Genomic DNA, 27,328 nt, shown 5'->3' with positions numbered 1-27,328 from the left:
GACGAGAGAGGTGAAAGCGCAGGAGCTGAAAGAAGGTGACAAGCCGGCAGGATATGGGTAGTAGAAAGGGTGTTGAGTGGGTGAGAGGTTGAAGAAGGAGAGTGCGGTGTGGGCGTGGTCTGTGGAGTCTTCAAGTGCCCAAGGACTCGGGCTTAGCGAACCAAACGGGCGTGTCTTGGCGCTGACGGCACGCGCCCAGCCTGTCGATGGCACGACGTACGGAGCTCAATCTGCAGCCCGCATCTTATCTCTTCCTCGCAAATGTTGCTACACCAGCTGGACCTGACGACAGCCCTGCGTCCTGAGCTGTTGCCCGACGAGACGCTGCTGTTTGTCCAGGATGCCGTCGGCTTGTATGAAGGGTGAGCTAGCTGTGCACGCGACGCGACACGAGCTTGGCTAACTGCTGTCGTCATGCAGAAAGTACAAGCTCCCCAACTACCAGGACGGTCACGCCTATTTGACCTCGCACCGGGCCTGTTATGTCAACAACAAGGAGCCCCGAAAGCACTCTGTAGCGCTGAATCTAAAAGATGTCGAGAGACCTGAATTCTATGTATGGCTGCCGCAACCTTGTCACTGCCAGGCTAATAAGCATCATGCAGGCTGGCTTTCTGAAGTCCTCCCCCAAAATCACTCTGTATCCCAAGCCGAACAAGCGTCCCAATCTTTCCTTACGAGGTGCAGCACCTTCACCAACCTTCAGCCCGACGTCCACACCTCCACGTCGTGGAAGTCCGCTGCGCCCAGCTCCTCCACCCCCACCAACTACTGCGGCAACGTGGATATGTCCAATATGCTCCTTTTCCAACCCGGTTCCCTCCAATTTTGATCCTGCCGTGGCCAACGCCAATACGCCGCTTCCACCATGTTTGGCTTGTGGGCTGAAGCCGCCGTTGGTCCATCTGATCAAGGCCGCCATCGCTGCCAACAGACAGGCGCAGGCGGAGACTATCCCCTCGCCCGTAGTTGACCAAGACCCGTACGCTCGTGGATCAAACAGTGGCAGCTCTCCGAGGTCGTCTGCTTTTCAATGCCCAAGGTGCACATTTCAAAACCACCCCTCCCTTTTGAGCTGCGAAATGTGCGGAGCCTCCCTGGTGACGTCTACGGATCCAGGTCTTGAATTTTCCAGGCCTAGGCGGACCGAGTCGCCAGCGCCAGTTCTCAGCGGAGCACCTCCCAGCGAGGACGGACCTGAATGCATCAAGTTTTCATTTCGAGCTGGAGGCGAAAAGATATTTTACGAGCGGTTGAAAAGTGCCCTTGTGCAACGCAAATGGCTACTACAAAGCGCTCCCCCAATCCCCAAGCCTGCTGACGATGGAGCGGCTTCCTCGAACGGACTTCCCATGCGGAATAAAGTGGTTGGCATCGCGGGTCTAGAAAGGCGTGGAATTGAGCAGCGCAAGAACAACGAGGTCATGATTGGAAATGCCTTTGAGGACCTGGAGGCGTTGATGACCTCGGCCAAGGAAATCATTGCGCTCGCCGAGCAATTCGCTGGTCAGGCAAACATTACTGGCAACGGAAATTCTGAAGCCAGCGCGGTTCTCTCGCAGTCGGCCAACGCTCTAGGTCTGGTCACTACAAAAGACATGCTGGGATCCGGGTCAGACTCGCTGTACATTTCGGAGCTGGCAAGGAACATTGCAGAGTTTCTCACAGATGACACAACGGGCATACTGAAACGCGAGGGAGGCATCATGAGTCTTGTTGATCTTTGGGCCGTCTTCAACCGAGCCCGCGGTGGAGTGGAGCTCGTCAGTCCCACAGACTTTGAGAGGGCGGCACAGATGTGGGACAAGCTCAAGCTGCCCATCCGCCTGCGACGGTTCAAGAGCGGGCTCCTGGTTGTACAGGGACGGGATCGCACAGACGACAAGACGGTTGCCAGCCTGCTCGGTTGGCTACAGGAGCTGCACTCGATTCCACCCAAGACAGAGGTCCCTTGGGATTGGTATCAATATGGCCAAGGCGTCACTGCACAGGAAGTGGCCGAGCGGTTTGGCTGGAGTGTTGGAGTCGCCACAGAGGAGCTCGAAATGGCCGAAGAAAGGGGAGCACTGTGCCGAGACCAGGGACTCGACGGGCTGCGGTTCTGGGAGAATTGGCTGGTCAAGCTACCGCCCGTCGAGGGTACAGATGCGCTGACTATCCACTTTCCTCAACCGGAGTATGAGTAGGAATCTGGAATCTGGAGTGGACCTTGCCTGGGCTCAACCGGTGGTTCGCGTATCGACAGAGGTCGGACAAGAGGCCGACATCGGCAGCGTGGGGCCCCAACTCATGAGTCGCGCACCCGACAACCAACTGCTGCTGAGCGCTCACCTTTTACTAAACTTGCGTCACTCCGCCCACGCCTCGACGTGCGGCCCTCATTCTTTTGCTTCGACCCGGAGAGAGAGGAGGCAGACTGGTGAGAGCCATGAAGGAGGCAGAGACGCCTTTTTCGCGCGCATCGCCGCAACAGTCGTTGGAAACAACCTCTGCTGGCGCTGCGCAAGGCCCGCAGAGTGGCGCAATTCATGGCGACTCCAGATGGAACACCCGCAACTTGGGTCTACGGACGGGCTCAGATCTGCTGTCTGCCGCGAGTGCTGGCGGGCTGGTTGCGCCGGTCATTACCATGATTGATCGGTAGGCTGTTTATCGACATCACACGACACCCCTCTACAAACTTGCTGACGTCTCCAGTGCGATTATAGAAAATGCCTCTGGCCGGAGTCCTCTTTTGACGTCGCTCCGAACATCATTGACTACGCTTCTCCTCCGACCACACCAGTTCATCATCTCCCGGCCCTTCTTTCTCATCTTCACACTGTACACTGGTACTTATTTCTCCGCCAACACGCTCGACACCGTAGTCAGCACCACGACCAATGCTCCCGCGTCAACCATTACCGCAGGCCCTTCCAAGTTCGCCGCAACAAGCAGCTGCAACCTCGCCCTCTGTCTGTACAAAGACAGCCAGTTCACACGTCTCTTCGGCCGCCCCGGCGCCCCCGTCGCCAAAATCCCTGCCGCCACTTACGCCCTCTTCACCCTCCGCGACTCGCTCACCATCTTCGCAAGCTTCAACGTTCCGCCCTTGCTTGCGCCACACATCAGAGAAAGCTTGGACAAGGCAACAGGGTCTCTAGGCTTGGCGCTCCGTCGTCATGTTGACGCGGCCAGCGCGGCGCAGTTCGCTGCGCCTGCTGCTGTTCAGATCCTCAGTACGCCGCTACACCTGCTTGGATTGGACTTGTATAACAGACCTGCGGGTTCGGTCCGGTGGTCGGAGCGTTCTACAAAGGTTGTGCGTGAATGGGGACCAAGCTTTCTGGCGAGAATCGGCCGCATCGTGCCGGCATTTGGTCTGGGCGGTGTTGTCAACACGAAGGTCAGAAGGGGCTTGATGAAGAAACTGGAGTAGGTGGGTATTCCGGTGGTTGTCTTCCATGGGCGTGGCGTTCGTTTGCGGTTCTGGGGCTGTTTAGGTAAAGGATTGGTCTAATGGGCAGGTCAAGATGCATTTACGACATAGGGCATCCAAAAAAGGTGAACGATATCAGGTCGTACTGGGCTGGGGACGAATGATCAATAGTAAGCAGGCATCATCTATGCATTACGCACTTACTTTCCATCATTTGTGCATTTCCCCTGATTTAGTGGACTTTGAAGTTGCAGTGTGCCTGTCTGCGGCATCACGCCTATGGAAAGAGAAAGTCGGATTACTCACTGACCTATCAAGACTGATTCAGCCGTCCGAAGTCAAAGACTAGCAAAGAGTATTGGAAGCAAAGAGAGCATGCATACTGCTCGACACACGGCTATCGGGACTTGAGAAGAGACCACACAGGATGATCGCTGGTCCAGGAGATGGTATCGACCCATGGAATCTTTCACTCAACAGCCTCAACAATTCCACGCGCTTAAAGAAAACCACCTGCATCTTCCACCCATTACATCCGCGCGCATGCTAAGCTGGACTTACGACCGCACCTCGGTCCCTCGACACACATCTCTCATCACCATGGCCTCACCAACCGCCACCACCACCACCACCACGACAGCACCGGCCGCACCCGACGACCTCCAAAACGCCAACGAGCTGGTCGCTCTGCTAAACTCCGAAATCCCCGCGCACCTCGGCATCCCCAGGCGCTGCCCAAGCCCCGACGCATCAGTGTCCCTCTCGGGCTACAGACCCATGACCGCCTTCCCAACCACAGGCCCAGACCTCGAGCACATCATGCCTTCCTGGCTCCAGCCCTCCATCCGCCCACCACCTCCCAGCGGCGAGGAGCACTCCGTCGCCACGCTGCGCCGGCGGCGCGGCTTCGTCAACACATCTCTGTACCCGGCCATCGCCGAAGCCCTGGAGGAAAAGCATGGACGCGTCATGACGCTCGAAAGGGTGGAGAAGATGGTGGACTTGATGCAGAGGGTCGGGATGCGGAGGAGGCCCGTGATTAACGTGATGATGATGGGGACAGCCGACTGGCCCGCTGAGCCGGAGCTTGAAAATATCCCGCTTTTTAAGGATTGGTTGGATGGCAGGATGCCTGGTTGCCCGCTTGTGAAGGACTTGAGGCTGGAGAGGGTCACAATGGTCGATCAACAACCGCGGGAGGGAGAGGATGGGGATGGGAAGATGGATTTGTGAGTTTGTGGGAACATTGAATCACCGACGGAGGTTGCCAGGGATTTAAACAACTAAGATGCAATTCAGCGATTCAAACGACTGAGATGCCAACCGTAATCAGGGGGTCTGCTCTGCCTTGTCCCTGCCAAAACGCCATTTGACTTGCATACCGATATCGAGCCTCCCTCCGCCTTTACGTGTTTGACCGCCAAAAGCCGGGTTCAATCACTGGGATTCCGCCGACCATGACCACTCATGCGAGGGGTTGAGCTTGAGTGTCATTGTTGGCTGGTGCAGGGCCTTTGGCGTCGTCAGATTTGGGCAACTCGAAGGGAGCGGCCTCAGCCCGTAGCGACCGCGAGGACTGAGCCTTCCTGGGGCCGAAAGTGTTCGCCACGCCCAAGTGGTGTTCTGCGCGGCGTGTTAGCAGGGGGTTGTCGTCGTGCGCAAGAGCGACACAACTGACCGTAGATTTTGTTCAACTGTTTCTGGATGCTGGCCACGTCATCCAGGTCGGGGCCCTCCGGACCGGAAGACTCTATTTGATATGCGCGTCAGCCAGGGAGTCATCGCGAGCAGCGGCAGTACGGACTTAGTAGATTGTCCAGCTGCGTATGCACGAACTCCAAGGAGTCCTTGTACTCTCCGACCAGTCAGCCAAAACGTCGTGGTTGTCGTTGCGATAGCACTTACCCAGGACCTTGATGACTCCCTCTGCCACCATCCTCTCCTCCAACCTTTTGACGAGGAACTGCACGGAATCATGGTGCAACTTTGACACTCTCGGAAAGGTAAACGACGGCTCCCTATCCAGCTGGCTGCGAATATCACGGCGCGCTGCCTTGGCTGTGCAGTAGAAAGGCGCGGGTTGGAAGATGGCGCGCGCCTCGGCTACGGACGTTTCGATGATGGCTAAGTCTTGTGAGCACGTCGGTTGCAAACGTGCTTGAGGACTCCTTGCATACCCCATTTGGACCACTCTGCTTGCGTCTTTGGTCCAGAATCATGTGGGGCCATGTGACCGTAGCCCTTCGAAGTCATCGTGGTGCTGGAAGGCTTTGGAGTTGGGCGCGTGGCTCGTCTGCGGGAGCGTGCAAATGATGGCGTCTGTAGACTCCGTAGGTAGGGACCGTAGGTAGGGATGGACTTGATGAGCGGGCAGGTGCTTCCGTGAGGCCTCTGAAAGGGGAAACCTCCACCAGCGGTGAGGACCTCTGTTGATTCTGCCTTTGTCTGACAATCAGCCGACGACTCTGTTCAGACTCTCTCCATTTCTGCCTCCTGAAATGGTTAGATTGATCAAACATTGCTTGACACGCATTGATGGGAGTCATGAGTGTCGTGGAAGTATCCGCTGACTGCCTTCGTCGACGTGACACATCATACCAATCCTCAAAGATGACTTTTGCCGTGGATGATAGGCATCTGGAGGGCGACTCATAAGCCCGTTCATGTTGCCGTCGCTAGCTGAGGATGATAATCGCGGCCTATCGAGCAACAAAAAAGAGCAAGACGGAGAACTTCAGACCGGTGATAAAATTGATGGGAGGGAGCATCCAAGCAAGCCTTGAGATTGCCAAAGGCGTTGATGTGTGCATAGGGGGCGCTCAAGCACTTCCACTCGCTGTCCTTGGTGGGCTTCTGGTCTAGGGTGACCGAGATCTGGCACGAACCACCGCCGTGGGTAGCAGAGCCCGTGAAGCTGAGCTCCTGGGGAACACCAACGGCCATACTGTTGACCTCGCTGATGTCGCAGACGCCGGAGCGCCTCGCGATTGGAGGACTTGGGTATTTTCGCCTTCACATGGATAGCAACAGGGAGCATCCGAGTACCCATGCTTTGCTGAGGAGTTGACACTTTTTTGTAACCGACTGGGATGTGCATAGGGACAGGGTAAAGACATTACCCGAAAGAGGAAAGGCACTGCGCGGACTTCCAAATGGAAAGCCGGACATGACTGCCACTCATTTTTGGCCAAGGCCTGCAAGTGTCGACGACTGCGGTCTACTTATTTTGTGCAAATTGAGCGGCAAAGAAAGGTCCGAATTGGACTTCTTGCACCATCCTCCCTAATCCAAGCTCTTTTTAATCTTCAACCTTACATCACTCACTTTCTTTCAAAGCCTCGATTCTCGTGTTGGATTTCTTCGTAAGATGAGTTCTGTCTTACCAAACATTCTCTGCGAGTGTAGGGCACACTTTCGTAAGCCTGCGTTGGTGCTTTAGATCCCGGAGATGGCGTGCTCATTGCGAGACGGCGGAAGCGGGTCCGGTTTTGCTCGATCCGGGACAGTCTGGAGACGGCTGGCGGGGTCATTGCCAACGTCACCTCTTACGTGCGAAATGGGTATATTGTCATCTTGTTGTATTGACGAAGCTGGTTGATAATAGAGGTCATACTGATTTCGTAGTCTCTCTTACTGCCCTGGAGACGAGCAAACCTGACTTGGCAGACTTGCTGCACAAACGACTGAAGCCATGGCGACATTCTCGTATGACCTACCTTGACCGTCTATGAGGGTTGGATTCATGCCAGAGTTTTGACTTTCATGCAGAAAGGACTCCTACGCACACAGCACTTACGCTGCGCTCCGCCCAACCTACCCGAAGCACCTCTACGACAAAATCCTCAGCTATCACCAAGGCCCGCGCACCACAGCTCTTGATCTAGGCTGCGGTCCCGGCATCGTGACGCGCGATGTGGCCTCGAGCTTCCTCAACGTCACCGGCGTCGACCCATCACCGGGCATGATTTCGCAGGCAGAACAGCTCTCGCCTCCAGACAAGTTCCCCAACGTGCACTACCGGCACGGGGCAGCCGAGACTCTCGACTTTGCGGCCGACGGTAGCATCGACGCCGTCGTGTCTGGGGAAGCGGCGCACTGGTTCGACTACGAGCGCCTGTGGCCAGAGCTACATCGCGTGCTGCGGCGCGACGGAACCGTCGCGTTTTGGGGATATGCCGATCCGCAATTTGTCGACTATCCGCGCGCGACTTCGATTCTCAAGCGGTGGGCCTATTCTGGAGACAAGGATGCTTTGGGTCCGTATTGGACCCTGCCTGGGCGTGATATTGTCCAAAATTTGTACCGCGACATTGTGCCTGACGAGCGGTATTTTGCGGATGTGCAGAGGAAAGAGTATCGGCCCGGCACGTCAGGCCCGCGCAGTGGCAAGGGAGAGCTGATGTTGAGCCAAAGGGCAACGGTGGAGGAGTGGAAAGAGTATATGCGGACGTGGAGCGCGTGCCATGCATGGGATGAGGCACATCCTGAGCAAAAGAAGAGATGCGCTGGCGGCACTGGCGATGTGATGGATTTGATTTACGACGAGATAGTGGAAGCCGAGGACTTGAAGGCGGACGAACAGCTCGAGCTGGAGTGGGGGACAGGATTGGTGATGGCGCGTCGGAAGTAGTGCAATTGTGGTGTAGCAGTAGCATGACGTCCGTGTCGACGGCTTGTCGCGGTGGCCATAGCAACGGCCCTTGGTCGCATAATGGACTCAGCGCCAGTTGGACTGCTAGACCATCCATTGTCCGAGGATTGTCCCTACACCTTCTCTCCATCTCCCCAAACCATCTCCAGCTTCCTCGCGACTCCAGCTTTCCCCAGGTTTTTTGCATATCTCAGGCGAATTGTCGCTCTCCCTCCCTGCGCCGGCAACATCTTCAAGAATGGTAGGCTTCCGCTCTCGGTCCCCGCCCTGAACTGCATGCCGCCCCCAGCAACGGAACCCAGCCCCTCGTCCACCACTCAACTTCAGAGTCACTCTCCGCGCCGCGTTGCACAACAACAATCAACAAGCGCCTTGCTTTTTTCTCGCTCTCCTAGCACTTTCCTTGCCTTTCTATCCTGTCTGCGTCCTCTCTCACTGCTACCACTTCCACCACTCTACCACATACTCTCTCTTAGCCATGGCGTACGACAACTCACAAGCTCAGGCCTCGACCAACTACAAAGAAGCGTTCCAGCTCTTCGACAAGCGCGGCAGCGGCCGTGTCTCGCTCGACTCGCTGGGCGACCTACTGCGCGCCTGCGGCCAAAATCCCACCCTCTCCGAGATCAAGGACCTCGAGAAGACGGCTGGCGGCGACTGTGAGTTGAAGCCCGCCCGACGGGGCCCCTTAGCCCACCTCATCCTCCACGACTGCGGGCCGCGCCCACGCCGAAAGAAACTGCCAGACTAACACAAATCTCGCGCGACAGTCGACTTCGACACTTTCAGCAAGATCCTCAACCGCCCCGGCGGCTTCCGCGACCCGGGCGACATTGACGAGTACTGCCGCGGCTTCGAGGTGTTTGACCAGAACCGGACGGGCTTCATCGGCGTCGGGCAGCTGCGCTACATCCTGACGAATCTGGGCGAGAAGATGAGCGACGACGAGGTCGACGAGCTGCTCAAGGCCGTCGACACCAGCAGCGGCGAGATTGCGTACAGAGGTGAGGCTGAGCCTACATTCCCGCTGACCGGTCACACACCAGTCGGACGACGACGTTCCTAGGATTTGATTTTCTAACATTGCGCGACGCCAGATCTCGTTTCCACCATCCTCGCAAACTAGGCCCGCCCCTACTCTTACCTCCCTGGCACCTACCAACTACCACTCCCAATATCCTCTTCTCTACCTCTCCGTGACGACGGCTACCTCCCTCCCTCCACCCGATTGGAACGATACGGCGCGTGCGGAACGGGAGGCAATACTTGGGCTTCAGTGTTTTCATTGGGCGTTTATGCGGAATGGGCAACACTCAGAGCCCCCCTTGGCCATGCAGCTACATACCTTCGGCCAGGGGGCGGACATGATATTCGATGGTGAAAGCGGCGGATTCGTGCAGACGTGATGGACGCGGATAGGATAGCGTTGAGATACTCCCGAATGCTAGCATTGGTTGCACTGAGCTTTTGGAACTGCCGTGCTTTTCCTGGATCCATAGCCTTGGGGGGCAAGTCAGGCCTTTGAAGTTCTGCAATCTCCTCGACTTGCCGTCCGTGCCCCGGCCAAAACGCTCTTTGGTAGACGTTTGAAGTTGCAAGACCCCGTCTGACTTGCCCTCATTGGACGTCTCCTCGTCTGTCGTCCGTGCACCAGCCAAAATCCGTTTTCATAGACTTTTGAAGTTGCGAAGAGCCAGACTTGACCGTTTTGGCCATGTTGCCCACATCTTGCCAGCACTAGGCGCGGCCTCATCGTCCATTGGACTACGGGTGCATCCAATCTGTCGTGGGTATAGCCGCCAGCGTCCTTGTGAACCTCAATTCCAGCCGCCGCCGCTCGGGCTGGCAGCACCCGCCAACGACATCGAGCTGTCCCTCCCAAGCCCCGAAGTCTAACCCGTGCCCACTGCCTCAATGCCTTGAAGCAGCGTAAAATTCCATCCTACATCCACTCCCTCACACCCCCTTACCCTCGCCGCTCTTCTTGCCCGCCGCCATATCCTGCGTGTTCAACAGACCACCGGGCAGCAAATAGACGACATCCTCTCTGCGCCCACTCGTCTTGCCGGCCGCTCCGGACACCGACGAAGCAAACTGACTCCAGTCCAGCCAATACCCGACCACGACGCGACACCGCCCGCAGCGCGCCAGGTAGCGCTTCTCGAGCCCGTCGTCGCGCTGGATGATCAGCGGCGTGCGGTCCGACGAGAGGGAGAGCGTGAGCGCGTAGTGTGGTGACTTGGCCTCGTCTCCGGTCTGCTCTGCGTCTGTCGTTGTTGCGGTTGCGGTATCGGTGGACGTGGACGAGGAGGAGGAGGGCGGCGCAGGCAGCGGTAGGATGTATGCGCGGTCGGTGGCGTTGTCGTCGGCGTCGCCGCCGCGGCGTGGGAGGGAGGGTAGCGGCGTGGTGCTTGCGAGGAGGAGCTGCGTGCAGAGGCAGTGGTAGGTGTGGATGTGGTCGCTTGGGTTTGAAGGCGAGGAGGAGGAGGAGGAGGAGGTAGCTGGCGCGGGCACGGGCACTGTGGAGAGCTTGGTTGGTGATTGTGGAGAGGCGGTGGCCATGTCGGCGGTGGAAGAGGATTCTTGGTCAGAGGGAGAGGTGGAGGATTGGCGTGTGGGAGAGGTTTGGCGGGCGTTGGTGGTTGTATAGAAAGTGGACTCGAGAGATGGAGATGGAAGAAATTACTATGACGAAGGTAGCGCGGAGCTAGGACGCGAGTCGCGTCGCCCAAGCAAGCTCGAGGATACCTACCTAGCTGCTCCAAACTTTCAACACCACAACAAGTTCTTCTCCTCCTTCTCCAATAGCAACCCTCCTCGAAAACCAACGGCAAAGACTCAGAAACCTCGATCAATCCTCGATTCCGCCAACTCACCCACCAGTCCCAAACATCTCGCACCAAAAAAATGCCACCACACCCCCTCACAACCGCAACCCTCCACTTCGGGCCCTTCCCCATCACGCCGCAAATCTTCCACCTGACACCTCTCTCCTTCGCACTCGTGAACCTCAAACCTTTGCTTCCCGGCCACGTCCTCGTCTGCCCGCGCCGCGTCGTGCCGCGGCTCTCGCAACTCTCGCCCGCCGAAGTCAGCGACCTCTTCCTGACGGTGCAGCGCGTGTCGCGCATGGTGGAGCGCGTGTACGCCGCCGATGCGCTCAACGTCGCGATTCAAGATGGCGAGGCGGCTGGTCAGAGCGTGCCGCATGTGCATGCGCACGTCATTCCGCGGAAAGTGAGGGATCTTGAGACGAGGGGTGGTGGGGATCGGATTTATGAGATGATGGAGGGCGAGGAGGGCGATGTGGGGGGCGCATTGAGGCAGAGGGAGAAGCAGAGGCAGAAGGAGCGGGATTGGGTCAAGCCGGATGCTGAGAGGCACCCGCGGAGTGAGGAGGAGATGAGGGAGGAGGCCGAGTTTTTGGCGGCCGAGATGGAGAAGGAGGTCGATTGAGCTGCTGTGGATGAGCGTTTGGTGCGTCTCTGGTGTTTGGAGATGCAGTAGTTTGACTGACCGTTGCGCGCCAGAATTGGTGCATTAGATCCAGGCTCGAGTGCTCAACGTGGCATTTCAAAAACGGATCGAAGGGAGAGACCTGTTAGAAAGCCGAGCGTGATAGAAAGACGCATTTCCGGCCGCCCCGAAGTCGTTATTGCATCCTAGGAATCGCATAGGGTGCCTTCGCCCGCCGTGGAGCCCAAGTCTGGTTTGAGGAGTCGGGAACTGGCTATCCACGGGCGACAGTCTGATTTTCTTCATGACGTTGATTATTTCAGGGTACAAGGCATTTCATCATTGAGTGTAGAGACATGAGGCGCTTCAAGACGGGACTTGGAAAGATCGCTCTGTTAAGAGGAAAAAGTAAATTAAACAAGAATCATGAGAATGATCAAAGAACAGCAATGATGCCCGGGAATTCCGTCCTGAGGACCAAAACAATAGGCCACACACAAGAAGCCTCGCGCTACGAGCGCTTCTTCAGCTTCTCGCCCTTTGGCTTCACCTCGACCAAATGCGTGCCCTTCGCAGTGCCCCTGCCGCCCCCAAACTTCTCCTTGACCACCATCTTCAACGCAACCCTGATCCCCCTTATGCCGCTCACCTTGATTTCACCCTCCTGCTGCGACCGCGTCTTCTCCCAGACGTCGTTGCCCTTCTCCACCATCCATGGCTCGCCCGCGCGGTACTTTGCCCGCAGCCCGTCGTACCACGCCCGGTCGTAGATGCGCCAGAACTCCGACTGCGTGTAGTACGTGTTGGCGTAGAGCCACTTGAAGCCGCCGAGCCGCGCGACGGCGCGCTCAAGCGAGCGGTTGATCTCTATGAATGGTGCGCGTTGGCGGGGGCCGGGGCCCCACACGCCGATGTTGAGCATGTAGGTCGGCCCTGGTGGCGTGGCCGCTGAGGAGGATGTGGGGGATGGGGCGTTTGGCTGCTGTTGTGGGGAGCTGTTGTCCGCACCCGTCTTCGCTTCTGCTTCTGCACCTGTCTTGTTTGTCTCGCCTTCCTCTGCCGTCTTGCTCTGCTCTTCCGGCGCATCCAGCAAGACCTGACGGCCGACTTTGGCGCGCAGAGGCACCGCGTTTTCATCATTAAGGCGTAGTGGACACAGCCAGAGCGGCCATATCTTGGCCTCTTGCTCATTCCACTTGATAAACTCCTCGGCGCCGTCGAACGGCAGCGCCAGGTCTTGAATCACGTACTGCGTCGAGTAGCGGCTGGCGTTGAGAGCGGCGTACATGGGGCGCGTATGCATGAGCGGGTCCAGCAGCGCGCGCGTCACGCGGTTGAAAGGCGTGTAGAACCGACTGAATGCGTAGCGGCCCGTCCAGAAGGCGCCGCGGTCGTAGCGGAAGAGGTAGTCGACGAGGGGGATGAGCTCGACGTGGTTGCGGCGGTTGCTATCCAGGGTGTGTACGTTGGTGGTTTTGGTGATCTTTTCGGCGTGCACGTAGAACCACTTGTCCCAGCGCCTGGTGAAGCGCTTGACGGGCGTCGAAGGGGACGACGGCGTGTCCGTCAGCCGTCCGAGCATGACGGTGCCGCTCGTCGGCGAGAAGAGTATGCCGTCGATGTAGTCGACCGTCGCCGAGTGAACGGCCTCTTGCACCGTGCTGATGGCCGCCGGCACGCTGTCCACCGTCACATACTCCAGCTCGACATACTCCTTCGCGGGGATAAGTTGGATCTCGAACAGCGTCGTCACGCAGAGCGTGCCATACGTGCCCGGCGCGCCGTCAAACAGGTCCTTATTCTGCCAGGGCGAGGCGCGCATGATCTCGCCATTCAGCAACACCACGTCGACCCAATTGACCGTGCGGTCAAAGAAGCCGTGCTTCCACGACGAGCTCTCGCCCGCTACGCCCGCATACCCGCCGCCCGTGGTGATGCCCGGAAACTCCATGACGACGGGCGGGATGAGGCCGTGCTTGAGCGTCTCCTCGACCAGCATGTCCATGGGCACGTTGGCCTGGACGACGGCGACCTGCCGCTCGCGGTCTACCCGCAGTACGTGATTGAAGTCGCTCATGTCAATCATTCTCTCCGGATCGAATTGCACGATCCGCGTGCTGTTGGTCGACCCGTGATAGATGCGGAACGTCTCTTTGCGTTTGAAGAAGTCGCCGACTTGCGCCGCGATGGCGTTGACGGCCGCGTTGTGGCTTTCCATGGTTGCCATGCTCTTTTCTTTTTATGTTCTGTTCCTGACAATACTGCAAATGGAAAAGGGATGGGATGTTGGAAAATTGTGGAGGTGAGAACGATGACTTTTCAAGGTGACACGAGCGCTAATAGCAGATGACCGTTTCCTGAGCGAAAGAATAAAACGAGCGGGATTGTCGGCTATCTCATACGGATGAAGCTGCGAGTGATGGTGCAGCGCACTCGAAATGTTGCGAGAGCATCCGACTGGTTGCAAGGAAGGGTGTTGTCGAGGTTGACTGGGCAAAGTGGCGTAGTCGCGCTTGCGCGTACGATGGAGGAGTAGATCGCTTCTACTAGGGGCGGGGGTCTTAGCGGTCGGACGACGTCACTCATCACCATCCTTGAGACCTGTTGTAGGGCAGATTCCAGGAACGTATAGTTACAGAGTAGAAAAACATTATGTTTGGATATTGATGTCTACTAGACAGGGATAGGTCCATCTATGCGCATGCGTTTGACCTCGAAAAAAACGCTCCCAAAACACCATGAAATGCAGATCCGGACCATCTCAAACATAAACCAAATCCACAATCCTGTCCAGCGCAACCTCCCACTTCCTCATCCCAAAGATGCGCACAAAGTCCTCGCCCTTTCCTTTGCCCTGAGCGCCCCGTTTCAACACGTCCTTTCGGATCGTCACGCCCTCCTTCCCGCTCATCTTGTTGACCTCTCGCCATTCGCGCTCCGCCCTCTCCGCAGCCCTTTGCCTGACAACATCCTCTTCGTCCACCTGATACAGATCACACTTGTCGCACGACGAGCAGCGTTCTCCCGGACGCTCCCGGAAGTGTGGACAAAAGTGAGCGTAGCCCTCGCCGTCGCCGATTTCTGCCCGGCAAATGTAGCACATGGCAAAGCCGCAGACGCAGACGAGCTTGTTGCAGCCAGTGCTCTTGATGAAGGATGTGTGACAGCGCGGACATGTCCGCTTCACCGCATTGGAGATGGCGTTTTCGACGTGCTGACGGAGGGAGACGAGGGCTTTGGCGTGGCAGGTGTGAGGGTCACGCCACCGGGCGGCGCAAGAGATGCACGAGTCACGCCCACAGGCAGGGTTGCGGCAGCGGAACCGGAGCCCCATACGGCGGCGGCGGACGCGTGCTTTGGAAAGCTGTAGCGGAGCGAAAATGGATGTGTAATCGAAATCGGCGACGACTGGAGTAATAACAAAGACGACGAACGAGGGGAAGATAATTGGCGGAAAGACACAGAAGAGGAAAGTCGACAATATTGTTGCGATGCAACAGAAAATCCAGAATACGGCGTCGATTGGTAGCCACGATGGAGTAAACCGGAGCTTTAGAGATGTGTCGTCCACTTCGGCGTAGTAGCAAAAAGGACAGTGGGTCAACGGAAGTCGACTCTTGAGAAGTGCGTCAGTGGTGGCTCGTTGTTGAAGCTTCGAAAAGGTTGCTTGGCCGTCCGGGTCCTCTAGAAGAGCGCGCTGGATCGAATCCTGCGATATACAACCCTTGCAATTGCCATCTGTGACAGGAGCAATGCAGTTGAGAGCAAGCCGCTCCAAGTTGATGCTACGCGCCCAGCCCTGGCCGTAGAGAGCTTCGTTGATTGATAATCGAACGCAGCGGGTGCAAATCCAGTGTCCGCTGGAGCTGCAGACAGTCATTTGCTCAAAGGAGCTTGGCGTGAAGCAGCACTCGCAATCGTACATTTCTCCGGCTTCCTCGGCTTCCTTGTCGTTCATTTGGTTTGCGATTTCGTGATCCTTCTGGACCTGCTCTTTTGTTTGCTTGACAATGAGCGGGGCAATCAAACTGTCGTACAATTCCTTGTTGAGCTCGGTGCTGTTGGTGGCTATTAACTGAGGAAACAATGGTCCCCCAACGATTGGGTCTGGTTTGTTCCATTGGATCAGGGGGTGTTCCTCTTCGGAAGGTAGACGTCTCCGAGTGAAGAAGCTGGTGACTGAGAACCTCCACGACTTGGACGACACGGCCAGCAGCGCGGGGCGCGCGCGAGAGTACGAATAGTTGCTCTCGGCCAAGACGGCCTTGATCGTGGAGTGACTCAGACCCTTGAACTCGGCATACAGAGCCTCTTTTGCCGCAGTCTTGTATAGTTCGCCCCGAAACCTTTCTGTGTCGGGCAGTCTCTTGCATGTCTCGTTCTTGTTGTCTGTGTCCGTGTTTGGCTTTCCAGCTTCGGGTGGGGGCGCACGACGCCGACCCCGCACCCATTTGTCCGGTTTCTTCAACAGAGCTTCGGTAACGACATGGAGGCGGCTTTCCTCGGAGAAGCTGACGAGCATCTCGCGAAAGACTTCTGGCTGCACGTTTGGAAAGACGGAGGTCAAAATGTCGAGTTGGGTATTCAACTCTTTCAAGTCGGGTTCTTCCTCATCGTCTGCGGCCACGTTGGGATCAAAGATCGGAGGCGAGTCTGCCGCGAGCCAAGGGAGGATACTGGCGCCATTGTTCGCAGAGCGCTTCGAGGAGTCGCCAGAAGTACCGGACCGCGACAGCAGCAAGCCGTGTTTAAACGGACTTGGGATTCCGGCAAGCATGGCGGACGACGTACATCGGAAGTCGCGGAGGCAGTCGAGACGGTTGAGGAAGAGGTCGAGGGCGCATGATCCGTTGCAAAGGTAGCAGAGGAATGGTAGGCGGTTGTCGTGGAGAGAGGAGAGTTGTTGACCGACTTTCGGCTCCGGGGATGTCTGCGGGAGATCGTCGCCCGGGGTGTGTCGTTGCCCACAACCTCAAAACTGGTAGCTTTTTGCGACCGAAAGCTTGGTCGCACAACATCAAAACAACACTTCTCTCTCAGCACGCTTGCCGTCATTGCTGACTCGACCCCGCTGTTCAACCTTTGGGACTACGCATCCCTCTTCCTGCGTCAGCCGTTGACCTCTGACCATGTCATGACTTGAGCCGAGCAAAACCGTGACGGCTGCTAGCTCTTCTGGGTCGAGCTCACGAGCAGACGACGACTCGTAAAAACTCCCGAGAAGATCTCCTCCGAGAATCAGATGTTGCCTGGCCCGATGTCAGGGACCGCTGTCAACATCTCCACCGTCAATCCCCGCTTCACATGTACCTCTTGGCAAGGGCGCCTCCCGCGGTCTACTACACCAGTCTCAACCGGCCTCAAGCCACATACATGTTTGAAACATTCTCCGCACTGGCCAGGCCTGTCTGCCGCTAGCAGATGTCATGGTGTCACGTCGTGATGCTCGACCTTGTTGCTCGTGAAAGGAATGCATATGCAAAGAGTAGGTACTATCGACAGAGTATGTACAGTGCTCCCAGGAGCCTTGATTTTTGTACGATGTTGAATTAGAAAAGTCATTGCCTCATTCGCCGCCACATCACCTCGTTAACCTTTTTACAAGTAGATACCGGACGGAGCCATGGCGTAGAGATTTGCCATGACCACCTTTCTTAGACATTGATATGTACACTGAAAAGTCAGCAGCAGATTCATCGATTGACGATGGCAAAGAGACTTACGATCAAGAGGGTGGAGCGCCCTGAGGAGCCTGGTACACCGTCTTGGTGACGGCAGGGGGTGGACAGCCAGGGGGTACAATTGGCTGTGGGGCCTGAGCTGGTGGGCCCTGAGGTGCTGGGGGAGGTTGCTCTGGCGTCGGCGGCGAGGCAGCGGGAGGAGATGCAGCAGGCGGAGGAGGTGCCTGTGGCTCGCTCGGTGCAGGTGCTGGAGCCGGGGCGGGTGGAGGCTGAGCACCAGGGGGTGGAGTCTCCATCGGAGGCATTTGGCCGCCTGGAGGAGCAGCTGGAGTAGTAGGACCAGCTCCGGTGTCGGGGGGAGCTGTTGCAACGCACTTGCAAAGCTCAATGGCTCCAGATGACACCTTCAAGGCCTGATTGACGTCCTGGTTGCAGGCCTTCAAGACGCACTGCGTAATGGTAGGGTTCTTCTGGACCTTCTCCGAGTTGGAGCAGCCGCAACGAAAGTCGGTCATGGCCACGTCTTTGCAGCCAGCATCCTTCTGAGCGGAGAGCAAACACTCTTGACCGCACTGGGGAATGAGGGACAAGGCCGACGAGACACAGGCCTTTTGAGCGTAGGTCTGAGCAGCAAAGGCCGCCAAAAGACCGGAGATCAAAGTGAAGGTACGCATGACGGTAATAAGAGGTAATTCTTGAGGAACTGTCCACCGAAAAGATGGTGCTCTTTGGCCGACTTGGAGAATTGCGAGAAGCCGTGGCTAGTCTCGGAAGAGTACTGCTTCCATCTTATATTTCAATTGACGAGGATCTCCAAGGCACATGTCGAGGGCGTCCAAAGCTCAGTACCCAACGCTCAACACTCCCTCTCCGCGTCTCCACTCTCCACATCTCCCACCTGATTCCTAGGCTCGGTAACGAGGGTCAGCACGTTCGACTACACACCCAGCCTGGGGATTCGGGCATATTCAGGAACTGCCTGATTTGTTCCTGCCCAATGCAGCTATGACGTTGCATCACGATCTCCTGCATATACAATCCTCGGCCCCGCTCCTGAGGCGCACATGGAGCTTGTGCCTTTTGAAAACGAAAAAGGGAAACACCATCACATTGCGAGCAGAAGCAGAAGGACACTAGCGACAAAACGGGAATGGTCCATCGCGGCCGCGTTGCGTGCCTGCAGATCCAATGTGGCGTCTGGGGTAGTTAAACGCGGGGAAGCTTGACAATATCTCGGTTGCAACATCAGTGCACATGTAAAGACTGAAAACAACTCTATTCCTGTTATGGTAACTCATGGGCCGTTGTGGGCGTTCAAGTCCCTCGCAACGCTCCCGAGAGTACTCCTCACGGCTCAGGGATGCGAGTCATCGGCTCGTGGAGAAGTTGACTCTGCGGGACGGGACTCTGCCCGAAAGGCTTAGTCGAGCTTGGCGAAAGCCAGCTCATACGCCAGTGCCAGTGTGAGCTTTGCATGCTGGAGCATGTGATCAAAGCTGAGATACTCGATCTTGTCTTCGGTGGTGTGGATCTTTTTGTCGGAGTATTGAAAGTCGCTCTCAATGACAAAGGCGGACGGGTACCCCGCCTTGCTTGCGCTAGCATGGTCCGAGCAGGCATACCCGCATTTTGTCAGGACATAGGGAATGTCACAGTAGGATGTGATGACCTCCTTGATGAATTCAGTGAGGCGGGGGTCAACACTGAGAGCTGTTAGTGTCCGCTTGCAAGTTGTGATGATTCACTAACAAATCTGTGATGACGCCCACGGACTCGGGCTCTCCCGCGTCAAGTGTTCCTTGGACGTAACCCGTCATGTCCTGTTGGAGCATGGCTTTGACGTCCCGACCATCCTTTTGGTACGACTGGAAAATGGCTGATGATCCCAAGAGTCCGCCTTCTTCGGCAGAGTACCAGTGGAACTCGACGGTGTTCTCACCCTTGCCGGTTGCGATGTCTTCAGAGCTCAACAGCACCCGCAAGGCTTCAAGAATCGTCACAGTGCCAGAACCATCGTCGTCGGCTCCCGGCGCACCGAGAATGGACGGAAGGAAAAGGTTGATGCTGTCCTGGTGAGCGCCAATGACGACTGTCTTATTTGTTTTCCCAGGAATAGTGGCAATGATGCTATTTTGGCCCCAGGGATGCTCAAAGTGTCTTGCGCTGGCACCATGGTCAAGAGCGCCGGCGTCGGCCAAGGTCTGGTTGACCTGTCCCAGCAGCCATGCCGATGACTGCTGCCCGTATTGCGAACGGTAATAGCGGGTGTGGAAAGACGTGAATTTTTCCAGGTGAGTGCGCATCTGCTTCTTGTCCAATTTTTCCAAGAGAGGTTTAATCTTATCACCATAGGCCGTCTTGGAGGGAAAGTCGACCGTGGCACGCGACAGGGTTGAGAAGTCCTGGTGGTTGGTAATGTCAAAAAAGTTGACTCCGTTCTAGTTAAGTGTTAGCTTGAGAGAGGACACAGATATGCAATAGACGTGCTCTTCTCAGCTCCCACTTCTCGTCCTCCGTCACCCATTTGGTTTCCCCCGGGGCCGTCTCGACCAGGTACAGCTCGGCATCAGCTTGACTCGGTAGCTGGAGCGGGGCCTGTCCTTCGCGCACCACCGCCAGCGCAGTCGCAGCAGCGACAAAGGTCGACAAGAGAGCGGTCTTCATGATGGAACTGTGGTGCAGGAGGTTGGGAGAAGCGCGACGATGTGCGCTGAGGTCATGGACGTGATCGGGCGTCGGATCGTGGATGACGCATCCCGGTCGTTTGGTCCAACCGGGCAACCACGCGCTTCGCTTATCGCTATCACTTCCGGAGCAGCTTCCCTTCTAGAGCATGATGACTTCTTGACGCCGACTATTGTTCGCCCAACATACAGTTGTGATCATCATCTGACAGTCGTGCCTGGATTTCATGCGGTATCTTGATGGTAGAAAGTACCACCCCCTTACTACACGTCACTTGCGAGGTGAGAGAGCGAGGTGAGAAACAGGATTAGGATACTACTGAAGATCAAAAGAAACACCATATGTGCACGCTTTCTGTTCCTGTGATAGTCTAGCATGGGATCCAGAGCTCAGCACAAAGAGGCTCAAGTTGTAGTGGACCGTTGCCGCGCCATTTAGTTGTCTGGGACAGTCCCTTGGCATACTGGGGTTTGACTACATGTGCCTAGTCGGACTAGGCGGATCGATATTCAACTGCTTTGGAAGGTATACAGTATTTAATCAGTCGGGAACCGCATAGAAAAAAGGGCTTGAGATGCCAGCAAAAGTGCCCATAGAAGCAGCTCTTTGCTGACTGCCGCGCGTGACGCAGGTGTGCAGCTACATGGAACCCTTATTGAGCATCGAAAGCGGCAATCACGTAGTACGATGATGACTTTGGGGTACACCGTTTACATATAGACTAACGGACTTTGCCTGTTCCTAATGGAGACAACCAACGCATGCCCTGATTTGCCCTGGTGATGGACGACGACCGGGACCCCTGCCAGGTACAATGGCCCGAGCTTCAGCGGCGGGTGCGACCTGAGCTCCGCCAACAGCGCCGCATCTCCAGATCATTCACACTCACCAGGTTCGCTCAACCGTCACCTGCTACATTGCGTCTGCATTTGATCATCTTCCAGTACTCCATTCTCATCCCCGCATAGAATCGCCCGTTCGGGCCGCGAATCCTTCAAGCTGGCGGGCTTACGATCTCTTAGGCTAGCTCTCCTCTACCTCATCCTCTTCGCCCTCACCGTCTTCGTTCTGGCTTCCTCGCGCTTCGGTTCCCGCCTCCAAGCTATCCTGGGCAACCTACAGCCCTCGCGCTTTGGATACCAACCCTCGAGACCCTTGACCAACGTCACCATGGCTCCCTCCAAGTACAAGAAGCCGCCTCAGGCCCCTCCCAAGTTCACCGCGACCCCGCAGTCGCTCCTCGACGACACAAAGAGACTGGTACGATACGCTAACTCACGAAAGAGCGACAACAGCTGATACACCGTAGATCGATCAATCCCGCAAAATCCAAGATGACATTGTCAAGCAAATCACTCCCGAAAAGGCCACCTTTTCCAATGTCATGCTCCCCGTTGCCCAAGACGACGACCAAATGGGCCTTGAGTCGCACATCCTCGGCTTCTACTCTGCCGTCTCCACTGAAAAGGCCCTGCGCGATGCCTCGAACGAAGCCGAATCTTTGATGGACAAATTTGGGATCGAGATGAACATGCGCGAGGACTTCTTCAACCTCGTGGACGCTGCCAAGAAGAAGACCGAGAAGCTTGACCCCGAGTCGCAGCGTTTGCTCGACAAGAACCACAAGAGCTACATCCGCAACGGTCTGGGAATTCCGGCGGGTCCGAAGCGGGACCGCTTCAAGGAGATCAAGGACCGTTTGAGCGAAATCAGCATCGCGTTCCAAAAGAACCTCAACGAGGAGAATGGCGGCTTGTGGTTCACAGAGGAGGAGCTAAGTGGTGTGCCAGACGACGTAGTCAACGGCTTGAAGAAGGGTGAGGGCGAGAACGAGGGCAAGCTCAGGCTCACTTTCAAGTACCCTGACCTCTTCCCCACGCTCAAGTATGCCAAGGATGAGGATGTTCGCAAGAAGGTCTTTATGGCAAACGAGAACAAATGCAACGACAACGTTGCTCTCTTCAAGGAGGCAGTCATCTTGCGCGACGAGGCCGCTCGTCTTTTGGGTTACAACAACCACGCCGAGTTCAGGATTGAGGACAAGATGGCCAAAACTCCCAAGACCGTTACGGACTTTTTGGGCGACCTCCGCACTCGTCTCGCCCCTGGCGGATTGGAGGAAATCAAGAAGCTCCTCGCGTTGAAGAAGGAGGATGTTGAGAGCCGTGGCGAGAAGTTTGATGAGCATTACTACCTCTGGGACAACCGGTATTACGACCGCCTGATGTTGGAGAGGGATTACAAGCTGGACCAGACCAAGATTGCCGAGTACTTCCCCCTTGGAACCACCATCCGCGGTATGCTCGGCATCTTTGAAGAAATCTTCGGCTTGGTCTTTGTCGAGATCACTGGAGAAGACCGGGACGCCATTTCGGAGACTGGCAAGGGTTCCGACATTGTCTGGCACAAAGATGTCCAGGTTTTCAGTGTCTGGGACGACGAAGGCGAGGGCAGCGGTTTTGTCGGATACTTGTACCTTGACCTGCACCCTCGCGAGGGCAAGTATGGCCACGCTGCCAACTTCAACTTGCAGCCTGTAAGCTCACTTTGAGAATGACCAAATTGCTTATACTAACCTCATCTTAGGGCTTCATCCAGCCGAATGGTAGCCGTCGTTACCCAGCGACTGCGCTTGTCTGCAACTTCTCAAAGCCGACTCCTAAGAAGCCCAGTTTGCTCAAGCACGAAGAAGTCGTCACCCTCTTCCACGAATTGGGCCACGGTATCCACGACCTCGTCTCACGGACTACTTACTCCCAATTTCACGGTACCAACACCGTCCGTGACTTTGTTGAAGCGCCCTCCCAGATGCTCGAGAACTGGTGCTGGACCCCGTCGCAGCTCAAGTCTCTGTCCAAGCACTACTCTTATCTGTCACCGGAGTACAAGGCTGCCTTCGAGGAGAGCTCCAAGGACGGAAGCCAACCGCCTGAGACTATCCCGGACGACCTCATTAAGAGCTTGATCAGCACCAAGCACGTCAACGACGCCTTGTTCAACCTCCGCCAGTTGCACTTCGGTATCTTTGACATGACCGTGCACACGCCTGCAAGCCACGAGGAAATCAAGGCTCTGCCCATCTCCGAGACTTACAACCAGCTCCGCAAGGATATCTCCAAGCTGGATGGTCCCGAGGTGCCGTCGAGTGGAGATGGCAAGAAGAACTGGACCTGGGGTCACGGCCAGGCCACCTTTGGCCATCTGATCGGCGGCTATGATGCCGGATACTACGGCTACCTGAGGTATGTTTGCACTCTTCTCGAATCCAGTTCCTTTTCTGTAATTCTGACCTGTCTTCTCTTGCAACAGTTCCCAGGTCTACTCTGCCGACATGTTCTACACTGTCTTCGCCAAGGACCCCATGAACGGCAAGGAGGGCCGTCGCTACCGGCACACGGTTCTCGAGCGCGGTGGCTCCCAGGACGAGATGGACACGCTCGTCGACTTTTTGGGTCGCAAGCCCAGCACCGAGGCGTTCTATAGGGAGTTGGGTCTTTCTTCTTAAGATCTCCTTGAGTCTTTCTGTAGAGCTGATGAGCAACGGCAAAAAAGAATAAACCTTCCACACGTGCTATTGCAAGTCTGAATTTCTATAAAGTCTTTTCAATGGTCGCGGTGACGCTTTGAGACGCATGAATGAGACTCTGATCGATATACAAGGGCTTGATACTGAACGTCTACAGATACCGCAGTTTTCTCATCAGACCGCTACTCAGTAACTCAACACGAATACATTCGCTACCGCCAAGCAATACTCTGCCGCAGGTAGCCGCGCCCTACATAAACAACAACACATATACACAACACAGCAGGGGTGACATCTGCACAACAAACGGACTCGCCGACGCCGCCGCGTCTGCTCCTCTGCATTCATTATGCACACAACATACTGCCGACCTTCTGCCCCAGCCCTACTCCCCCTGGCCGCGCCCCGCGAATTGTTGTCGTATATCGTATTCACCGCCCGGGTCCGGCGGACATGCGAACGAATCCGTGGCTACGGCGGTACGCCGGTACGAGGCAACGGAATATGGGGAGGGGACCAGACCAGACCAAGTCAGGCCCAGGCCGGCGGTGTCTTGATCTGTCCTCCATGGCAATTGGCGATTCAATTCGACATGTCGCATAAAGGCATCGTCGGCATGGCCGGTAGCCTCCCAGCGCCTCCCTCGGCTGGTGAGTAAACAGTCTTGAACCAACATCCCGCGAGGGCTTCGAAGTACGACGGCACATATGGTTAGAGTGTGGAGCAGCAGTGGCATGTGGCTTGGCATGGTGGATCTATCTGGCGAACGTTTCCGCGAACGAGTACATATCCGTGGTCCGCTGGCTCCGCACCGCACCCGCACCCGCACCCGCCGCTGGCCGTCCGGGACCGTGACCGTCATAGGATGCGAATGATGCGGTGCGGTGCGGCGCGGCGGCCTTCCAGCCGCTTGGCCCCCGAATCGATCGACCCGCCATCGCCGCCCCCATCCACTCCTGATCCATCTGGCGCGGCGGGGCGGGGACGCGGGCGCCGAGCCCGCTGCGATTGAGGAGTGGAGACGGTGGATGGTTGCTTGGGTAGGATGGAGTGGGGTGAGATGAGATGGGAGTAGATGGAGGGCTCAATGATATGGTATGGTATTGAACTCAAGTGCGGCGTACTCGTGACTGATTTTGTGGCTGTATAGATGAGTGGCTGAATGCTAGAATTGGTCTGCGTGTATTAATGGTGGAGAGCGAGGGTGGATTTGTCTAGATTCTGTGGCTGGATGCTGAAGATAGGTCTGGTCTGCGTGTGTGAATGATAGGGGAGAGAACGGTGATTTGGAAAGTGGTTATACTTTGTTGTACTGATGTCTCTAGATACTGTGGCTGCACGCCGAAAATGATCTGCATGTGTGATTGATGGGGAGAGGAGGGGATTTGTAGTGCTATTATGCTTTTGTGGCAAGTCGGGAGGTGGACAGAAGTAAAAACTCGGAAAAGGGTGGGGAGAAATGCAGACATGATGGATATTGGAGAGCAACGAACGGAAAAGGCGAAACGTCCAGGGAAATCAAGGATCTATTTGGAGAGGGAGAGATAGAGGAGAGAGTTCAAAGCCACAGCGGGAATAGGATGCACATCACAGCAACGGCAGTTGGTTTCGCCGGTGTTGAGAAAGAGAGCATGGAGACCCCTGGTACCGTGGCTGGACAAGATGCGGGAGAGCACGCACACTGCATACAGTACTCCAGAAACAAGCCTTCCAAAGCCCTTGGAATAGTCAACTTGGTGTCGCGACTCCTCACCTCCAGTTCGCTCTAATTTTCCTCCTTTTGGTGAAAGTAGACGACCGCATTGGTGAAGATGCATTGCGGCCTTTTCTTTAATTTTTTTGTCCTCCGACAGCGCGATCGATGGACCTGCAGTTGAGCTGCAGCAGCAGAATGCTGCACGATTGACGAGCGTCGTCTTGGCCGGGGGTTTACCTGCGCGTCGCCAAACGCGTCTGTTTCGAGAGTCGAGTTTCAAAACCCTCTCCTAGGATTTTGTGTCGTGTCTCACAATTCGTATGTACGGTTGCTGGTCGTCATTGTTTGTCGTTGGCTGTCTCGTGCCACGTCCCGAACACTTGCATTCAGCTTTACCCACACACCTGACACGACCAGGACCCGGTGTACTGTGCCACAAAACCACCGCGTGGATAATGTTATACGAAGAGCCCCTTGTGGGATGTCGTCTGCCGTCGCGCCGCGCCACACCGCAGCACAGCAGCGACTGCCGGACGCGTGCGTGCAGGCAACTAAACAGCAAGGGGATGGGGAACCAGCAGCAGCTGAGAAAAAATAAAAATTTGGCGGCAGCCGCTGGCTTGTTGCAGACGGATCGGAACCGACTCCGATCCGGGATGCCAAACTCTTCGGGGGTTGTGGAGTTGCCGCTCGAGAAGGTGTTGGAGAGGGGTCATTTAGGAGGGCGTGCGCTGTCATGGAGCTGCGATTGAGATGAGTATATTGAGTAGAGCGCTTCGTTACCTGGTTGACCCATGCCCTTAAAGCGAGAAACAATGTGCGTAGGAACGGAAACGACAATCATCAGTCAAGACTGTTGCAAGGGAATGGTCAAGAACAGGGACCAGTTTATGCGCAAAGTTAAGCAAGGTGGTCAGTGAGACATGGCATCTTCAAAAATCGCATGCAAATTGCATGCCAGGCGCAGGGCAAAGCTTCTCGTCGACCATCGAATTTCTGGGGGCAGATCTGGGAAACAGGGCGCACCGGGAGGCTAAACAATGACCCGACCATCGGTGCTTGCCGACAACTTTTACGCGCAGCTGCTTATAGGCGCTTCCTTGCGGCGTCTTCCAAATTCGTCAAGCTCGAGCATGTGGTGCAAGGATGCCGAGTGACTTTGATTGGGCGCTTAGCTGCTGGAGCCAGGTCCTACACCTAACGTTGAACCCTGAATCCTAAATTCAGCTAGCGACCATTTGTAGAACTCGAGCATTCTGACCAAGGATTAGGTCAACAATTAGTGTGCTTTTCGACGGCTCACGGTCTTGTTGGATTCTCAATTTTGAGCTGAGCCTGTGGAAGTTGTGGCTTTGTGGCTTTGTGGCGTTGCTCCGGTGGCTACTTTTGCTCCACCGGATATGTCTGTGAATGGAGGGTTTTTGGGCCAGAAGAGTTCCTTTTCCATGGAGGGGAATTTTTTCCCCTATGGAATCCGGAGGTGTCCGTCCGCCAAATTCAAGGCTTTGAGCTCGAGTCTCATCAATGATTTGTCCTGGCCGGACTGTGATTCCTTCAAGTGGTCGGCGACTTTACGATTTAGCGGACAGTTGGAACCCTACCTCAAACCTGGTGGTTGAAACGAGGCTGCCGCCTGTACTCAAGCGACCCAAGTTAAAGCGGGTAGATCTTAGATTTGAAATGTTATGCCCCACCACGTATTGGCCTTACTTTGGCCCGGTCCAGTTTGGCGGAGGGTTAGTCAGCGGGTCAACATGCCGGGGTACATGACTTTGACAGAAACACCGTCAACATGCATCTGGCTGCCTTCGGTTTGACATTGCCCATTGCTTTCCTCATCTTTCAATATGCAGAAGATCGATTCTGTCCCTTTGGAAAAATCACGGCAGACGTGTTAACGCATCGACCTGCAAAGTCTGCACACTTCAGCATTTGGCCGCCCACACGGTGAAAGAGGAGCCTAGATGAGCAACAGCGGCGTACTAATGACCATAAGCTGACCTGTAGCCGTCCGCGAGGCACAGGAATCCGTACAGACTGAAGCGGCTATCTTATTGGCGACTGTGCCCTCTGCGTCGTCTACGCGAAACAAAACTCGAGACGCGCTGTCCACAAGGGCTCAAAATGCCAGCGGAAAGAAGTCCAAATGGAAAGGATGTTGGACCAGAACCGGGATTGGATTGATCGTCGGGGTTGAGCTGCAGTCGTCGGCGTA

At 56.0% G+C, this 27,328-nt stretch overlaps 14 protein-coding genes across 14 annotated transcripts; 7 read left to right on the top strand and 7 right to left on the bottom strand.

The window, feature by feature from the left end:
- Nucleotides 1–261: 261 nt before the first annotated feature.
- Nucleotides 262–2,186, top strand: BKA78DRAFT_350387 (EAP30/Vps36 family-domain-containing protein; the record flags this gene model as incomplete). Its single annotated transcript, XM_066890983.1, has 4 exons — nucleotides 262–362; nucleotides 421–556; nucleotides 606–982; nucleotides 1,136–2,186. The coding sequence occupies 4 exons, from the start codon at nucleotides 262–264 to the stop codon at nucleotides 2,184–2,186; spliced, it is 1,665 nt and encodes a 554-aa protein (XP_066748417.1).
- Nucleotides 2,187–2,428: 242 nt separating this feature from the next.
- BKA78DRAFT_350386 (uncharacterized protein) lies at nucleotides 2,429–3,418 on the top strand (the record flags this gene model as incomplete). Its single annotated transcript, XM_066890982.1, has 2 exons — nucleotides 2,429–2,640; nucleotides 2,698–3,418. The coding sequence occupies 2 exons, from the start codon at nucleotides 2,429–2,431 to the stop codon at nucleotides 3,416–3,418; spliced, it is 933 nt and encodes a 310-aa protein (XP_066748416.1).
- Nucleotides 3,419–3,574: 156 nt separating this feature from the next.
- BKA78DRAFT_88587 (uncharacterized protein) lies at nucleotides 3,575–4,767 on the top strand. The gene is made up of 2 exons (XM_066893908.1): nucleotides 3,575–3,588; nucleotides 3,737–4,767. The coding sequence occupies exon 2, from the start codon at nucleotides 3,878–3,880 to the stop codon at nucleotides 4,649–4,651; it is 774 nt and encodes a 257-aa protein (XP_066748415.1). The 5' UTR covers nucleotides 3,575–3,588; nucleotides 3,737–3,877; the 3' UTR covers nucleotides 4,652–4,767.
- BKA78DRAFT_377584 (uncharacterized protein) lies at nucleotides 4,726–5,671 on the bottom strand (the record flags this gene model as incomplete). The annotated part of the gene is made up of 5 exons (XM_066892875.1): nucleotides 4,726–5,041; nucleotides 5,097–5,168; nucleotides 5,223–5,273; nucleotides 5,324–5,542; nucleotides 5,596–5,671. 5 exons carry the CDS (start codon nucleotides 5,669–5,671, stop codon nucleotides 4,884–4,886), a joined length of 576 nt encoding a protein of 191 aa, XP_066748414.1. The 3' UTR covers nucleotides 4,726–4,883.
- Nucleotides 5,672–7,109: 1,438 nt separating this feature from the next.
- On the top strand, nucleotides 7,110–8,048 carry BKA78DRAFT_377583 (S-adenosyl-L-methionine-dependent methyltransferase; the record flags this gene model as incomplete). Its single annotated transcript, XM_066892874.1, has 2 exons — nucleotides 7,110–7,123; nucleotides 7,187–8,048. The coding sequence occupies 2 exons, from the start codon at nucleotides 7,110–7,112 to the stop codon at nucleotides 8,046–8,048; spliced, it is 876 nt and encodes a 291-aa protein (XP_066748413.1).
- Nucleotides 8,049–8,447: 399 nt separating this feature from the next.
- Nucleotides 8,448–9,389, top strand: BKA78DRAFT_88526 (calmodulin). The gene is made up of 3 exons (XM_066893907.1): nucleotides 8,448–8,728; nucleotides 8,840–9,073; nucleotides 9,167–9,389. Exons 1-3 carry the CDS (start codon nucleotides 8,548–8,550, stop codon nucleotides 9,193–9,195), a joined length of 444 nt encoding a protein of 147 aa, XP_066748412.1. The 5' UTR covers nucleotides 8,448–8,547; the 3' UTR covers nucleotides 9,196–9,389.
- A 636-nt stretch (nucleotides 9,390–10,025) lies between these two features.
- Nucleotides 10,026–10,631, bottom strand: BKA78DRAFT_293053 (uncharacterized protein; the record flags this gene model as incomplete). Its single annotated transcript, XM_066886149.1, has 1 exon — nucleotides 10,026–10,631. The coding sequence occupies one exon, from the start codon at nucleotides 10,629–10,631 to the stop codon at nucleotides 10,026–10,028; it is 606 nt and encodes a 201-aa protein (XP_066748411.1).
- A 378-nt stretch (nucleotides 10,632–11,009) lies between these two features.
- Nucleotides 11,010–11,501, top strand: BKA78DRAFT_233924 (HIT-like domain-containing protein; the record flags this gene model as incomplete). The annotated part of the gene is made up of 1 exon (XM_066883822.1): nucleotides 11,010–11,501. A coding segment is annotated over one exon (492 nt), but the record flags the coding sequence as incomplete, so codon positions are not given.
- Nucleotides 11,502–12,036: 535 nt separating this feature from the next.
- On the bottom strand, nucleotides 12,037–14,034 carry BKA78DRAFT_335449 (uncharacterized protein; the record flags this gene model as incomplete). Its single annotated transcript, XM_066890219.1, has 3 exons — nucleotides 12,627–14,034; nucleotides 12,235–12,458; nucleotides 12,037–12,204 (listed from the first exon to the last, which is right to left on the bottom strand). Exons 1-3 carry the CDS (start codon nucleotides 13,750–13,752, stop codon nucleotides 12,037–12,039), a joined length of 1,518 nt encoding a protein of 505 aa, XP_066748409.1. The 5' UTR covers nucleotides 13,753–14,034.
- Nucleotides 14,035–14,157: 123 nt separating this feature from the next.
- Nucleotides 14,158–16,433, bottom strand: BKA78DRAFT_307331 (uncharacterized protein). Its single transcript, XM_066887850.1, has one exon. It carries the CDS (start codon nucleotides 16,300–16,302, stop codon nucleotides 14,287–14,289), a length of 2,016 nt encoding a protein of 671 aa, XP_066748408.1. The 5' UTR covers nucleotides 16,303–16,433; the 3' UTR covers nucleotides 14,158–14,286.
- A 651-nt stretch (nucleotides 16,434–17,084) lies between these two features.
- BKA78DRAFT_88507 (uncharacterized protein) lies at nucleotides 17,085–18,075 on the bottom strand. The gene is made up of 2 exons (XM_066893906.1): nucleotides 17,249–18,075; nucleotides 17,085–17,198 (listed from the first exon to the last, which is right to left on the bottom strand). The coding sequence occupies exon 1, from the start codon at nucleotides 17,878–17,880 to the stop codon at nucleotides 17,251–17,253; it is 630 nt and encodes a 209-aa protein (XP_066748407.1). The 5' UTR covers nucleotides 17,881–18,075; the 3' UTR covers nucleotides 17,085–17,198; nucleotides 17,249–17,250.
- Nucleotides 18,076–18,626: 551 nt separating this feature from the next.
- On the bottom strand, nucleotides 18,627–19,870 carry BKA78DRAFT_330143 (uncharacterized protein; the record flags this gene model as incomplete). Its single annotated transcript, XM_066889736.1, has 3 exons — nucleotides 18,627–18,909; nucleotides 18,956–19,644; nucleotides 19,694–19,870. 3 exons carry the CDS (start codon nucleotides 19,868–19,870, stop codon nucleotides 18,627–18,629), a joined length of 1,149 nt encoding a protein of 382 aa, XP_066748406.1.
- A 1,191-nt stretch (nucleotides 19,871–21,061) lies between these two features.
- On the top strand, nucleotides 21,062–23,396 carry BKA78DRAFT_246384 (metallopeptidase MepB; the record flags this gene model as incomplete). The annotated part of the gene is made up of 4 exons (XM_066884213.1): nucleotides 21,062–21,151; nucleotides 21,201–22,427; nucleotides 22,478–23,133; nucleotides 23,201–23,396. 4 exons carry the CDS (start codon nucleotides 21,062–21,064, stop codon nucleotides 23,394–23,396), a joined length of 2,169 nt encoding a protein of 722 aa, XP_066748405.1.
- Nucleotides 23,397–23,802: 406 nt separating this feature from the next.
- On the bottom strand, nucleotides 23,803–24,211 carry BKA78DRAFT_365748 (uncharacterized protein; the record flags this gene model as incomplete). The annotated part of the gene is made up of 1 exon (XM_066892556.1): nucleotides 23,803–24,211. Exon 1 carries the CDS (start codon nucleotides 24,163–24,165, stop codon nucleotides 23,803–23,805), a length of 363 nt encoding a protein of 120 aa, XP_066748404.1. The 5' UTR covers nucleotides 24,166–24,211.
- Between the last annotated feature and the right edge of the window lie 3,117 nt (nucleotides 24,212–27,328).

Source organism: Phyllosticta capitalensis, assembly GCF_038381095.1.
Source record: "Phyllosticta capitalensis strain CBS 128856 chromosome Unknown BKA78scaffold_2, whole genome shotgun sequence".
In the NCBI taxonomy this organism is placed as follows: domain Eukaryota; kingdom Fungi; phylum Ascomycota; class Dothideomycetes; order Botryosphaeriales; family Phyllostictaceae; genus Phyllosticta; species Phyllosticta capitalensis.
Note: the sequence above shows the minus strand (reverse complement) of the source record. Positions and strands in the feature narration are given on the sequence as shown.